This window comes from Musa acuminata, chromosome BXJ1-8 (genome assembly GCF_036884655.1).
Source record: "Musa acuminata AAA Group cultivar baxijiao chromosome BXJ1-8, Cavendish_Baxijiao_AAA, whole genome shotgun sequence".
NCBI lineage: Eukaryota > Viridiplantae > Streptophyta > Magnoliopsida > Zingiberales > Musaceae > Musa > Musa acuminata.
Genome location: NC_088334.1, coordinates 1,711,202 through 1,726,271, shown reverse-complemented (window position 1 = coordinate 1,726,271; position 15,070 = coordinate 1,711,202). Strand labels below are relative to the sequence as shown.

Here is a 15,070-nt window from a genome sequence, read left to right as displayed (position 1 = left end):
TAATAATATTTCTATATAGCATTTGAATGATAAGCAAAATATTAAGTCGATATAGTATTAGAATTATATTACGGTCACTAACACATAGATGGTACAGAAAAGCTACTCGTCAAGCTGAGACTTGGATACCGAAGCTTAATGTGAATATGCATTTTAGTTTGACATCGGGTGTCACAGCGGCTCCTAAGAAACACAGGAACTATAAAGTCCACCAAGTTTTCAGAAGACATGCTCCTTAAAAGTCACTAAGAACTACTAGAACAGGTAAAGAAGAGTTACAAATATGTTGTGTTGATGCCTCGCCACAGCTTTGAGGGCAGCTGCATGAGTAGTGAATCGGTTGCGCTATAGTAAGACAAATTCACAAATGAGCTCCTCCAATAGGTCAGCGTTCAACATCCTCTCCATCTCCATCCCAACCAAATCGACACCATATTCCACTCCAAACCATCCTGATTCCAGCAACATGTTTTCCTGATTGCAATGTAGCTCTTTCCTTTGCTTCACCACCATTTGCCACACAGCTTCGACAAGACCTTCACGATCCCATGCTGGCACACATATCTTCAACGTCAACGATGTCATCCACAAGTGCACATCCATATATGGGGTGATCAGACCTGCTAGAGTGCAATTTATAAGATCAAACAACAGTTTCCTTTCTGATCTTGGCCATGATGCAACCCCATCGTACTTCTTCTCGAGCTTATCAAACACGCTTTGGTTGACAGGATGACCGCGCGAGTAGAATGCATCTGAGAACCTGTTGTCATCAGTGCCACGGACACCTGACTCTATAAGAACATCAAGCAGGTAGGTGAAGTCTCTGTCATCAACATCGCTGAATTCTCGGTGTACCTCCATCGAAGGCAGAAGCACATGATTGTCTCCTGCACAATCTTCATCACTCTCTGCAGATGTGGCTACTGACTCCAGCTTTAGACACTGTAGTTGCACGCGAAGCTCTGCCAGTTTAATCAAACTAAATAAGCAACAAATGTGCAATCTAGAGGAACTAGAAAATAAAACTTGATGACAAAGTTGTTCCCTTGCCTTTAAGATCTGCGCTTAATCTTTCAAAGCATCCTGAGCTATAAGTGCCATCTTCAGATGGAGTCTCTAGAACAAAGCTTGGACTTGGTTGGTCAAGTTCCTCAGAGCCTAGAGGATGTGGTTTAGCCATGTCTGATTCACATGGAAGCAGCTTCTCTTGAGGTTGATCGCTTGATTTTTCCTGGCAACATGAAATTTGCTTTTGAGAAACTGAAAGAGATTTGCAAAGATTATTTCATGTGTACAACAATAGAATATTAAATTGACCTAATTTAGGAGCACATAGAGCAAAATATGGACCAAAGACAATGAAGATTATACATTTTTCCAAAGCAATTAAGTCTCCCTATTTAACACAGATAAAGCATGACAATATTGTGTGAGCTGCCAAAAGAAGTGATTAAGTTTCACATCTAGGTGGACAAGCTGAGGCAGAAAAGATTGATTGCAACCACTCCAAATTGATCAGTTCTCCTTTACAGTTTTAGGTTCTCAATACATAAGCACTCGAGAGAGTAATCATAATTTTGGTAAGGAGGGAACCAACAACAATGATATTTGGTGGGGATGGTAACAAGATATAGCATGTTTAGGAAAAGTCAACATATGTGGTTATGCTAATTTACGAGATGGCCATCAAGTGATTTCTATGTTAGTAGAAACAGAGATGAATCCACAATGTACCTTGTAAGATCCTTTTATCTACATTTCAATGTTTAACCAACTGCATCTAAAAGATTTTCCTATATAAACTTAATAAACCAGAAAAGCAAGAGACCTCATAGACATGGTTAAAAAAAAGGGAAGGGGTTAAATCATCATATAACCCTATATGCTTCCTTTTGGTAACAATGATCAAAAGTTCAAAACCACTATCAATTTTTTAAAAAATTCTTTACTGTAGAATATATTGACAGATAAATACCTCAATCACTACAGTCTGAATATGGCCAAATAATCCCTCATTCTCTGATGGCACTTGAAATGCAGATAATTTAGGCACCATTTGAGTGGTCAAATGCCATGGTGTGTCTATGGGAATTGATGCACCTTTTGCTAGCTGATTTCTCTCAGTGATGGCATCATCAGTAGGTGCAGGATGTAACACCGTCTTGTCTAAGAAACTTTTCACATGAATTTTCTTCCACAATCCTTCTGAATTCACATGGATATCATGTTTAGTTAGCATGGTTTCCTCACCAACAGAATGAGCTAGTTTAGAATTGTGATATTGATGCTTAGGGCTTTTCATTAGTGGCACTTCTAGCTTACTAAATTTCACAACTGAAGAAACAGAGGCTCCCATATCTGGTACATCTTTGATCATATTAGTACAACTCCCACCATCACGTTCCCTGTCACTAAGTTGTAGGTTATACGAAACTGGATGTGGCAGAGTCTTTGGCAAGAATCTGGAGCTCCCATCTCTCCGGGCATCAGCACCATGAACCCAATGACATCCCTTGCTTTTGAGTGAGTCATTGCTAGTGAACTTTTCATATGAAAAATTCTTAGTATTTATCATGTCCACGGTAACCTTTGGTGTATCTCTATCAAATTGTACACACATTTCACCCAGTGTGCTTGAGCCTCGAGCAATAAGTCCCATTTTCTGAAACTGGTGGGTTGTTTTCCATCTTTCAGACAGACGATTGTGAGCTTCTCTGCTTGAATATTCAGTTGAATACAAATATGATGGACTGAAGCTGTTACTCCACTCACCAAAAGGGTCAGGGTTCTGACATACTGCCTCTGAGTGGCTGAGTTTAGACTCGCCTGGAGTCATAAATGAGTCTTCAGTCCCAGGATATGGATTCATTTTTGAAGTCAAGTTCTTTTTGGTGCAGCTACTTATGGAGTGCCTCGTCTTTCTTGTATTCTCTGTAGCAATTTCTCTTGAACCCTTTACTTTGTGGTTCGATACCTGTGTGTGATGAGACAAATGTTCATCTCTTCCTTCATACTGAAGCACCTGAATTCTAGACGCTGCAATTCCAGTGCCCCTTTTGGAACTAAACAGGAAGTCCTCATGGGCAAAAGAACTAGCCTCTGCCATCTTTTGAGCTTTCTCAAGGCTTGGTTTTAAGATAACAATGCGAGCAGGATCAACATGAGTCTCAGATATGCCTGCATCTCGTGATGCCGATGAATGTTGTGAAAGGGAACCACTGATTTCACCAATAGAGCATTCGTTAAGGCAGAATGGATACATCTTAAAAGAGCCTGTGACTTCTTGCTGCATATGAGAGCACCAATCATGATTTCTTTCTATTTTGGATGAGTTACACCAAACTTCATTGCTCCAATGCTTAGTACCTTTAGATGGTTTTAAGATTGTGATCTTGCTTCGATGAGGTGATGATGGTGCACAGTTCACATATGGACGATGCTTTCCAATGAGAAGATCCTTGCTTGAATCAAATGCATCATTAAATTCTTTAGAGTTTTGCAGCACTTCATTGTTTGATAGACTCTTCATATCCATGACTTTCTGCCTTACAAAATCTGTGTCAGCTCCATTTCCTTGACATCTAAGCATCACCCTGCTATCAGAGTGGCTTTGTTGCTCCCTATTCTTGGATGCTTCCATTACTTCAAAAACATCTTTGAACTCTGAACCTTCACCAGAGCTTCGCCATTGTGACCAGTCCTCAGGATGTACATGATTCCTCTCCCTAGGCATTGTTGTCCTGCAACAACTATCAACACTTCTCTGCGGTCTGACAGAAGAGGGGAGGGTATCAAGACCCATCAGTCTTGCAATTAAACTTGGCAAGGGATGCCTAATTTCCTTTTCTTTTGACACCTCTTTATCTATTAGTTCTTTTATTGGCATCCCACTGCCTTTCTTGGATGAAGTTTGTCTGATCTCAAGAGCAAACTGGGAACATCAAAGCATTTAAACAAGTCAGTACAGGGTTATTCAAGGACATCCATTAAAAAGTGGCAAACATATGCTTTAATAAGCTTACAGAAAAAAACAAATAAATTAAGAAAATTTAGTAGCAACAAAGTTGAGTACGTATCAAATGCTTGCCAAAGCTGGTAAGAACAGCGAATTACTTATGAAACATACTTTGTGCAACTTGCTCATACTTATGCTTCATAATAGACCTTTGTACCAGGCAGTTAATCCCTAAAATTGATGACATTTTGATTGCTTTTCTATGACTGAAGCGAATGACATTAATTATAAAGCACATATATGCCACTAAAACCCAAAGAGGGAATGCACACTTACAGAATTTTCTTCTACAGAAAGGCCATTGATACAAGCAGAACAAATTGCATCCCTTGGATTTGGCTGTCTTCTGAAATGAAACTGCCCTGTTATAAGAACATCATGGCTAGAGATGATTGTTCAAATTTGACCATTTTTATTCAGGAAAATAGTTTCGGCCAGTCATATCAAACACTGATAAAAATAAAGTAAAATTTCATATCTCATCAACGATAATAATTTTTTGGCACTTCATAAGATAGCAAAAAATCATAAACTTTATACAGTGTAGGAAGTGTTTATATATACTAAACAAACAAAAGTGAAGAGAGAAAATAGAATCTAATTCCAGTAACAACTGAACTGAAAACTATAGCCAAAGAAGCATATATAATACTTTTCCTTTAAAAAGACCGTAGAAGCCTATATATAGTGTTGGTGTCAACAACCTTAAGCCGTGGCCTCGGGGCCAACACGGTTGGGTTCAGGTCCGAATGATTGGGGATCTTCCTGAGCGACCCTTGAGACTGCTGAGGTGCCCGACTGCGGTGGTCTGATCGCGACGGGACAGCCATTTCCTCTGGAAGGGAACTCCTCGCCTGGGCACGCGGTGGGAGGCGCTCCGTCTTCGTCCCTGCACACAAGTCGGGTCGGGAATATGATAGTGGTAATAATGATATTACCACGGCTTATCATATTCCTTCGGGGGGGGGGAATATGATAGTGGTAATAATGATGGGACGTGCGTTGACATCAGCTCCTCCAAGATAATGATCCACGCCTCGGTTTGACTTGACGCGCCTGACCGAGGCAGACCAGGACGACGACCGGGGCACGCCACGTCCTGCGCAAGCCCGATTCTTCACGCAATGCCCACATCGGTGTTGGACGCTATCGAAAGTATGGGCCTGCCCCCTGCAAGCGGGCACATCAGGAAACAGTAAGCTTCCCTATAAAAACCCTCGCGTTTGGCTCGAGAGGAGAGGAAAAAAACAAAGCAAAAGCCCCTAAGACTATCCACTGACTTGATCGTCGGAGGGGTCCGGTCGAGCCTCCCAACTCGACCCGTGTGTAGGGACGAAGACGGAGCGCCTCCCACCGCATGCCCAGGCGAGGAATTCCCTTCCAGAGGAAACGGCTGTCCCGTCGCGATCGGAGCACCGCAGTCGCCCACCTCAGCAGTCTCAAGGGTCACTCAGGAAGATCCCTAATCATTCGGACCCGAACCCAGCCGTGTTGGCCCCGAGGCCACGGCTTAAGGTTGTTGACACCAACATTTTGGCGCTAGAAGGAGGGCCTGAATGTCGAGGGATCGGCAGATCGACTCAGACGAACCCGCAGTTGAGGGGTCACACCCGATCGGGGCTCCGGGGGAACACCCCCCCGCATGGAGAACCTCGAGATGAACACCTTGCCACGACCTCAGAGCGCTATTGGCGGATATTCAACGACCCGGGCTTGTCGCCACCCGACGGTGCCCCAGCCGACCCGTCGCCCGTGTCGTCCGAGGCCTTTAAGGACCTCGCTCATCAAGTCCGAGCTCTGACGGGTATGGTGCAATCCATTATCCCACTCGTTTCTCGTCCGACGCACTCGCCTGCGATCCAACCGCTGCGGCAACAGGAGCCACCCGTTCGGGCTTACACGCCACCTCCGGAGGTCCCCACTTTGCCTCGGGTCCGATCAGCCCCACTCGGGGACCGGGTGATGGCAAACCCGAGCGGGTGCCCGAAACCCGGGCATTATCTTCGGATTCAGCGGACTCCTTGCGAGCCCAATTACGCTTTGTTAGTCAACGGCTCGATGAAGTGCAATGGGAGGTTCGTAGGTCCAAGGAAGAACTTGGGGAGGACCCGCATCGGGGGTCTCCGTTCGCGCTTGAAATACAAGACCAGCCAATCCCCCCGAACTTTCGTCTCCCCTCCCTCGATGCATATGACGGCGCCACCGACCCGGTGGACCATATAGCCGCCTTCCGTGCCCAGATGGCGCTGTACGGGACCTCAGACGCCTTGATGTGCAGGGTGTTTCCTACGACACTGAGGGGCCCAGCCCGCGCATGGTATAGCGGCCTGAAGGTCGGGGCAATCACCTCCTTTGATCAGCTCGCCAAAGACTTTGAGCTCAACTTCTTGGCATATGCCCGGCCAAAGCCGTCCGTCGCGCTACTCCTCGGACTTAACCAAAGAGACGACGAGCCCCTCTCCCACTTTGTGAATCACTTTACTACGCAGATCCGGGGGTTGCTGGACGCTCATCCCTCTCTATTGATGCAGGCATTTATGATAGGCTTGCGGCCTTCCAGATTCTTCTGGTCCCTAGTGGAACGACCCCCCAACGCGGTCCCGGAGATCCTCCAGCGGGCGAACCAGTTCATTGCGGCGGAGGTCTGGATGGCCGGGAAACGGGAGGAGCACAAAAGGGTCAGGGCGGAGCCGTCCCGTGGGCAACAGTCTGCCGCACCGAGGCGCAGATTGGACCGCCCCGACCCGCCAGCGTTGACATCTCAACTCCCCTCCTCGGGTGCATCCCGAACATATATATTTCTCCAGATAAGAGACAAAGGGTTGCTCAGAACCCCCAACCCGATGAGAAATCCGCGGGAACTCGCGGATTGGTCGAAGTATTGCCGTTTCCATCGACAAAGCGAGCACGACATTGAGGAGTGTCGCGAATTGAAGCGACAGATTAAGGAGCTCATCGGCAAAGGGCTGCTAGTCATAAGTGCCCAGCAAGCCAATCACGTGAGTGATGGCACGTGTGACTTGATACAGAATCTTTTTGCTTATTATATTTTGGCGTATATCACTTTATAACTATTGCATAAATGCATATATATTGTGATGTCCTTGGATTTGTGCAATGGGAATCGGATCGTGATGAGATCACGATAATGAGATCGATTCACCTTTAAACACATATCCTAAATAATCCCGGTCATAGGTTACTCGAGAGGGACATCGTGATAACCGGATAGACTGGTGTGCTGTATACCCGTCCATATGATGGATGCAGCTGGTCTCATAGCTGCTCGTGTAGGGACACTAGGGATACAGTACAGGTGCTCATTGGAGAATGAGTTCACTGATTGATCCGCTTACGGAATGCTGGATGGTTGATGATGCCTTATTGTCAGACAACGATTCCGTAGTCCTAGTGGTGTATCTGGTTCTTAGACTTGAGACACCAAGGATGTCCTGTATGAGTGCTCCACTCTTTGATACCAGACTTATAGGTTTGGCTGTTCCCAGATCTAGTACAGCTGGTCATTGGGAGTGGTAGTCGACCTTACGAGGGCTATTGAGTGTCGATAGAGGATCATCCACTCTCGGTATCATGAGAGGAATATCCCATGTGTTCTTGCTCAGACAAATCCCTGGCCAGGGTCATTCGGGTTGAGAGAGAAAGAGTTCTCCGGGAGAATCCGATTAGAGCGAGACTCGAGTAGAAACCGTATGGGTCTGACAGCACCATGCTCGATATACGGTCTCTGGGATATTAGATGGATGAGGGACTATAGGTACATGGTAACTGAGGACAGACAGGTCCAATGGATTGGATTCCCCTGTATCGTCTGGGGACTACGGCGTAGTGGCCTAGTACTTCCGTAGTCGATGAGTCAAGTGAATTATTACAGAGATAATAATTCACTTAGTTAGAAAGAGTTCTAACAGGTATGACTCACGGCCAGCTCGATATTGGGCCTAGAGGGTCACACACATATGGTAGGCATTGCGATGAGTAGAGGTTCGGATATGAGATATCCGACGGAGCCCTTGTCTTATTGGATGCAGATCCAATACCCACTAGGGAAAGGACCCATTAGGGTTTTGACACGGGATCTCTATAAATAGGAGGGATTCACAGCCTCATAGGCTAGAGTCTTTGCTTGCCCTTCCTATTCTCCTCTCCCTCTCCACCTCAGAGTAGGCCTGGAGTTTTGAGGAGCGTCGTCGCAACCCTGCTGTGTGGATCACCGCTAGAGAGGAGGACGCTTGACCTCCTTCACCCTCTCCTAAGGATCTGCAAGGAAACAGGGATATACGATCTCCCTAGGTAACACAATCTCTATACGCAGTTTTGTGTTTTTGCGGATTTTGCGCACCAATCTTCGCACGACGATGAACATCTTTTTGGGAATCGGGGATTTTTGTTTTCTTGTTCTTCCGCTGCGCATATGATGTCGCCCCCCCAATGATTTCCCAACAAGGGCACCTCGGTCGGTACCTCCAGCAAGGCAAGGAGCTTTCCCCCCACCCAGAGGGTCCCGTTGAGAGTCAGATCAACGTGATCACTGGTAGCCCAACGACCGGGGGGAACAGAATGTCCGGATGGAAGGCATACGCCCGGGCCGCCGCGGCCGAGGCTACTAGACGTGGACCCGACCCCGAGGTCACGTTTCCTGCCGAAGGGGCCGGGCGATCCGAACACGACGATGCACTTGTCATAACGGCCAGGATTGCCAACGCTCAAGTAAGGAGGATCATGATCGACACAGGGAGCTCGGCCGACGTACTTTATTTCGACGCCTTCCAGAAGCTCGGGTTAGCCAGAGAAGCTTTGGAGCCAATGACCTCGGCGCTCACCGGGTTCACCGGCGATTCGATTTCACCATTGGGAGCGGTCACTTTGCCCCTAACCTTGGGAGCACCACCAAGATCGAAAACGGTGATGTCCACATTCTTAGTGGTTGACCTCCCCACTGCGTATAACGCCATCCTTGGTTGCCCAACCCTTAACAAAGTCAGAGTCGTTGTCTCCACTTACCACCAAACGGTGAAGTTCTCGACCCATGCCGGGGTCGGTGAAGCCTGGGGAAGCCCCCGAGAGTCTAGGCGGTGCTACTTGACGGCGGTCTCACTGCACAAAAGGGTGAGGGATGAGCAACCCCTCGGGGATCCCCAGGAAACAAAGAGACCGACCCAGCATCTTGAGCCAATGGAGCCCACTTGTGACGTACCACTACTGAAAGGACGCCCAGACCGGACAATCAAAATCGGGTTTGAACTCTACAAGCAAGAACGAGATCAGCTTGTCGGCTTCCTACAGGAGAACGCTGACATCTTCGCTTGGTCGCCATCCGACATGACGGGCGTCGACCCAAAGACTGCCCAACATTACCTGAACATTTCGCCCGATGCCCGACCGGTGAAGCAGAAGCCCCGACGTCAAGCTCTCGACAGACAACTAGCTATCCGTGAAGAGGTGGAGCGGCTTTTGGCAGCAGGTTTCATAGAAGAAGTCAAATACCCGCAATGGCTGTCCAATGTAGTCCTTGTGAAGAAATCTAATGGGAAATGGAGGATGTATGTTGACTACACCAGTCTCAATCGTGCATGCTCGAAAGAGTGCTACCCCCTCGCGAGGATCGACCAGTTGGTCGATGCGACCGCCGGGCATGCTCGCCTTTCGTTTATGGACGCCTTCTCCGGCTACAACCAGATCAGAATGGCGCACGAGGACCAAGAGCACACGACCTTCCTCACTAACCAGGGGGTATATTTTTACAAGGTTATGCCGTTCGGGCTGAAGAATGCAGGCGCTACGTATCAGAGAACCGTGAACAAGATGTTCGCCTAGCAGATCGGACGAAACATTGAGGTCTACGTCGACGACATGATCGTAAAGAGCCATACGACGGCGGACCACTTGACCGACTTGGCTGAAACGTTTGCCACGTTGCGAAGATATGGCTTGTGACTCAACTCGGCAAAATGTGCTTTTAGCATCAACTCGGGAAAATTCCTAGGATTCATCGTCCACGAGAGGGGAATCGACGCCAACCCCTACCAAGAACGTGGAACGTGGAACGGGACCCTGCATGGTTGCGAGCCGATACGTGCCGATCCTGACGACGTCGACAACCCGATAAGGTCCTTCCCAATTGGGGGCAAGCTTGCCGCGCGCTCGGGTCGGGTTGCTGACTTCGGCCTCGCGCAAGACCAGGTCGGGGCAAGCTTGGCGTTAATTCCCCTCTCGTAGACGATGAATCCGAGGAATCTTCTCGAGCTGACGCCAAAAGCACATTTTGCCGGGTTGAGTCACAGGCCATATCTTCGCAACGTGGCAAACGTTTCGACCAAGTCGGTCAAGTGGTCCGCCATCGTATGGCTCTTCACGATCATGTCGTCGACGTAGACCTCAATGTTTCGTCCGATCTGCTAGGCGAACATCTTGTTCACGGTTCTATGATACGTAGCGCCTGCATTCTTCAGCCCGAACGACATAACCTTGTAAAAATATACCCCCTGGTCAGTGACGAAGGCCGTGTGCTCTTGGTCCTCGGGCGCCATTCTGATCTAGTTGTAGCCGGAGAAGGCGTCCATAAACGAAAGGTGAGCATGCCCGGCGATCGCATCAACCAACTGGTCGATCCTCCGGAGGGGGTAGCACTCTTTCGAGCATGCACGATTGAGACTGGTGTAGTCAACACACATCCTCCAGCTCCTATTAGATTTCTTCACAAGGAATACATTGGACAGCCATTGCGGGTATTTAACTTCTTCTATGAAGCTTGCTGCCAAAAGCCGCTCCACCTCTTCACATATAGCTAGTTGTCTGTCGAGAGCTTGACGTCGGGGCTTCTGCTTCACCGGTTGGGCATCGGGCGAAATGTTCAGGTAATGTTGGGCAGTCTTTGGGTCGACGCCCGTCATGTCGGATGACGACCGAGAGAAGACGTCGACGTTCTCCTGTAGGAAGCCGACAAGCTGATCCCATTCTCGCTTGTAGAGTTCAGACCCGATTTTGATCGTCCGATCTGGGTGTCCTTTCAGTAGTGGTACGTCACAAGTGGGCTCCATTGGCTCGGGATGCTGGGTCGGTCTCTTTGTTTCCCGGGGATCCCCGGGGGGTTGCTCATCCCACGCCCTTTTGTGCAGTGAGACCGCCGTCAAGTAGCACCGCCTAGACTCTCGGGGGCTTCCCCAGGCTTCACCGACCCCGGCATGGGTCGGGAACTTCACCGTTTGGTGGTAAGTGGAGACAACGACTCTGACTTTGTTAAGGGTTGGGCAACCAAGGATGGCGTTATACGCAGTGGGGAGGTCAACCACTAAGAATGTGGACATCACCGTTTTCGATCTTGGTGGTGCTCCCAAGGTTAGGGGCAAAGTGACCGCTCCCAATGGGACACACCCAAGGAGGGGAGTTAAGATGTCAACACCGGCGGGTCGGGCCAGTCCAATCTGCTCCTCGGTGCGGTAGACTGTTGCCCGCGGGACGGCTCTGACCTGACCCTTTTGTGCTCCTCCCGCTTCTCGGCCATCCAGACCTTCGCCGCAATGAACTGGTTCGCCCGCTGGAGCATCTCCGGGATTGCGGTGGGGGGTCGTTCCACCAAGGACCAGAAGAATCTGGAAGGCCGCAAGCCTATCATAAATGCCTACATCAACAGAGAGGGATGAGCGTCCAGCAACCCCCGGATCTGCGTAGTAAAGCGATTCACAAAGTGGGAGAGGGCTCATCTTCTCTTTGGTTAAGTTCGAGGAGTAGCGCGACGAACGACTTTGGCCGGTTGTATGCCAAGAAGTTAAGCTCAAAATCTTTGGCGAGCTGATCAAAGGAGGTGCTTGCCCCAGCCTTCAGGCCGCTATACCATGCGCGGGTTGGGCCCCTCAATGTCGTAGGAAACGCCCTGCACATCAAGGCGTCTGAGGTCCCGTACAGCGCCATCTAGGCACGGAAGGCAGCTATATGGTCCGCCGGGTCGGTGGCGTCGTCGTATGCATCGAGGGAGGGGAGACGAAAGTTCGGGGGGATTGGCTGGTCTTGTATTTCAAGCGCGAAAGGAGACCCCCGATGCGGGTCCTCCCCAAGTTCTTCCTTGGACCTACAAACCTCCCTCTACACTTCGTCGAGCCGCTGACTAAAAAAGCGTAATTGGGCTCGTAGGGAGTCCGTTGAATCCGAAGATAATGCCTCGGGTTCCGGGCGCCCACTCAGGTTTGCCATCACCCGGTCCCTGAGTGGGGCCGATCGGACCCGAGGTGAAGTGGGGAGCTCCGGAGGTGGCGTGTGAGCCCAAACGGGCGGCTCCTGTTGCCGCAGCAGTTGGATCGCAGGCGGGTGCGTCAGACGAGAAACGAGTGGGATAATGGATTGCACCATACCCGTTAGAGCTCGGACTTGATGAGCGAGGTCCTGAAAGGCCTCGGACGACATGGGCGACGGGTCGGCTAGGGCACCGTCGGGTGGCGACAAGCCTGGGTCGTTGAATATCCGCCTATAGCGCTCTGAGGTCGTGTCAGGGTGTTCATCTCGAGGTTCTCCATGCAGGGGGTGTTCCCCCAGAGCCCCGATTAGGTGTGACCCCTCAGTTGCAGGTTCGTCTGAGTCAATCTGCCGATCCCTCAACATTCAGGCCCTCCTTCTAGTGCCAAAATGTTGGTGTCAACAACCTTAAGCTGTGGCCTCGGGGCCAACACGGATGGGTTCGGGTCCGAATGATTGGGGATCTTCTTGAGCGACCCTTGAGACTGCTTAGGTGGTCGACTGCGGTGCTCCGATCGCGACGGGACAGCCATTTCCTTTGGAAGGGAACTCCTCGCCTGGGCACGCGGTGGGAGGCGCTCCGTCTTCGTCCCTGCACACAGGTCGGGTCGGGAGGCTCGACCCGACCCCTCCGACGATCAAGTCAGTGGATAGTCTTAGGGGCTTTTGCTTTGTTTTTTCCTCCCCTCTCGAGCCAAACATGAGGGTTTTTATAAGGAAGCTTACTGTTTCCTGATGTGCCCGCTTGCAGGGGGCAGGCCCGTACTTTCGATAGCGTCTGACACTGATGTGGGCGTTGCGTGAAGAACCGGGCTTGCGCAGGACGTGGCGTGCCCCGGTCGTCGTCCTGGTCTGCCTCGGTCAGGCGCGTCAACTCAAACCGAGGCGTGGATCATTATCTTGGAGGAGCTTATGTCAATGCACGTCCCATCATTATTACCACTATCATATAGTATGTTCTCTCTTCCATGTCCAACCCTAAAAGAATGCACAATGGCATGCCATCCAACTATCATAATGTTCTTTGACACTCTTAAATGGGAAAATATATCTGAATTACAAGCAATATATGTAATGTAATCTTTATGATTCATTTCACAACTGAATGATTAAGAAGAATTTGACTTCACAACAAGAGACATTAGGCAGGCTGGCCCAAATAGAAAAAGCTTTAGCACATGCTACAAAATGAGAGTTCTACATATATGAAAGTTCACTATAAAGTGTAATCAATCCCAAATTGTTAAGACCCTGTAGCTTCTTGCAGTAGATGTACGACTTTTTTTGGGCATAATATTGAGTTTTTGCATAATTTGCAGAGGTTCAGTTGTCAATTACCTTCACACGCACCCATCAGGCATGGTTCATGGAATACAGGAAAAGATATTAGACATCAAAAGTAAGAATCTGTGAACTTGCAGTAAGTAGGCACCAATCTACAGATTGTTTTAATGACATTGTTATAAATGTCTTGAAAGCCATAAAGGAAAAACTATATTTATAACAAATGTTAATTGTAGATTTAAGTGCCAGCAATCACAGGGAATAATCAAGGTTATTTACATCACTGTAATCAAGGCAGAAAATTAAATTATGCTAGAATCTAGTAAGATGAGAAAGAAACAAGCATTCACCAAATCAAAAGAAGTATAAATAAAATATTTTCTACTTCTTCAAACATTTTGAAATGCTTAGAAATTACATTATTCGGTGCAAAATAAAGCATACAGGTTTTCAGCAACTTATGAGATAAGAAACAACAGAACCAAAGCCATAAATCTTAAACTAACGGAAAAGTTAAGAAATGAAACAGATCAATACAATCTCATCCGAGAAAAAAGAACTTGTACAAACGTAACGAGAGTGAAAACACCAGGCCGTAAAACTCAGGATAAAAAAAAGAAAGCCTGCAGGAGTAATACCCAAAACTACAAATGCCATTACCAAAAGGAGATTCAAAGATGAGAATTTTAGTACACCATGAACCTTAACTTCACTTTACCAAACTGTGTATGAAGTGACTTCTTTTGGTAGCCAAAGAGAGGCAGCAGAACAACCTCCGTACCACATTAAAAGCGGAACACTTTTAGCACACTGGACAATGGAACCAAAAAATAACACAAGTCCGTAATGTTTTGGTGGTTCTTGACATCTGAGATCGAGAAGCGAGTATTATAATCATTTGTCTTGGGCGAAGAAAAAAAAAGTAAATAAGATCTTGCGGGAACAGGAATTATTAGTACAGACCCACTTTAAAAATCTGATCAGAACAGTCACATCTTTCCAGACCAAAAATGCAATCTTTTCTTCCTCTTTTCTGCTAATCGAACTCCAACAAGCGATTCTTAACACGGCAATACGGTCGCGATTTACGATTTATTATTCCGAAGACGAACAGAGAAATAGACGAAAAGAAAGCATCCCGAGACTCGGACAAAAGCGGAGGATTCCTATAGCAAAGACGAGGTAAAACTGAAGGAGAAGAGAACGGCACCTTCAGCTCGAGCTGCGCTCACCGGGACCGGGTGGCGGCCGAACTCGGCCGCAGATGGGTGGGGCTCCTCCCGGCGGCGAGGTCTGCTGCTCTGGGGCATTGCCCTCACGAGCTAAGCATTCGGCGTATTTCTCAGCTGAGGAGCGACGGGAAGCTCGAGAGGGGAAGAGGAGAGGAAGAGGAAGGATCCGGGCGAATCGGGGCGCGCAAGTGCGTCGAGATCGGGATGGTTGAAGCCCAACTGGGAAAGAAGTTAACGGCTAGAAGTGGGTGCAATAAATGGGCGACCGCGCCGCGATATAACGAAGAGC

The 15,070-nt window shown here is 48.3% G+C and overlaps 1 protein-coding gene across 4 annotated transcripts; it reads right to left on the bottom strand.

Moving 5' to 3' along the window:
* Positions 1-115: 115 nt before the first annotated feature.
* On the bottom strand, positions 116-15,070 carry LOC135680554 (uncharacterized). Of its 4 annotated transcripts, none has more exons than XM_065194559.1 (5): positions 14,760-15,070; positions 4,295-4,380; positions 1,979-3,934; positions 1,054-1,234; positions 116-965 (listed from the first exon to the last, which is right to left on the bottom strand). In XM_065194559.1, exons 1-5 carry the CDS (start codon positions 14,857-14,859, stop codon positions 346-348), a joined length of 2,943 nt encoding a protein of 980 aa, XP_065050631.1. In that variant the 5' UTR covers positions 14,860-15,070; the 3' UTR covers positions 116-345. The 4 variants fall into 4 exon arrangements, with proteins under 4 accessions (XP_065050631.1, XP_065050633.1, XP_065050632.1 ...); XM_065194561.1 differs by having other exon boundaries at positions 4,295-4,364; XM_065194560.1 differs by lacking the exon at positions 14,760-15,070 and adding an exon at positions 4,723-5,097.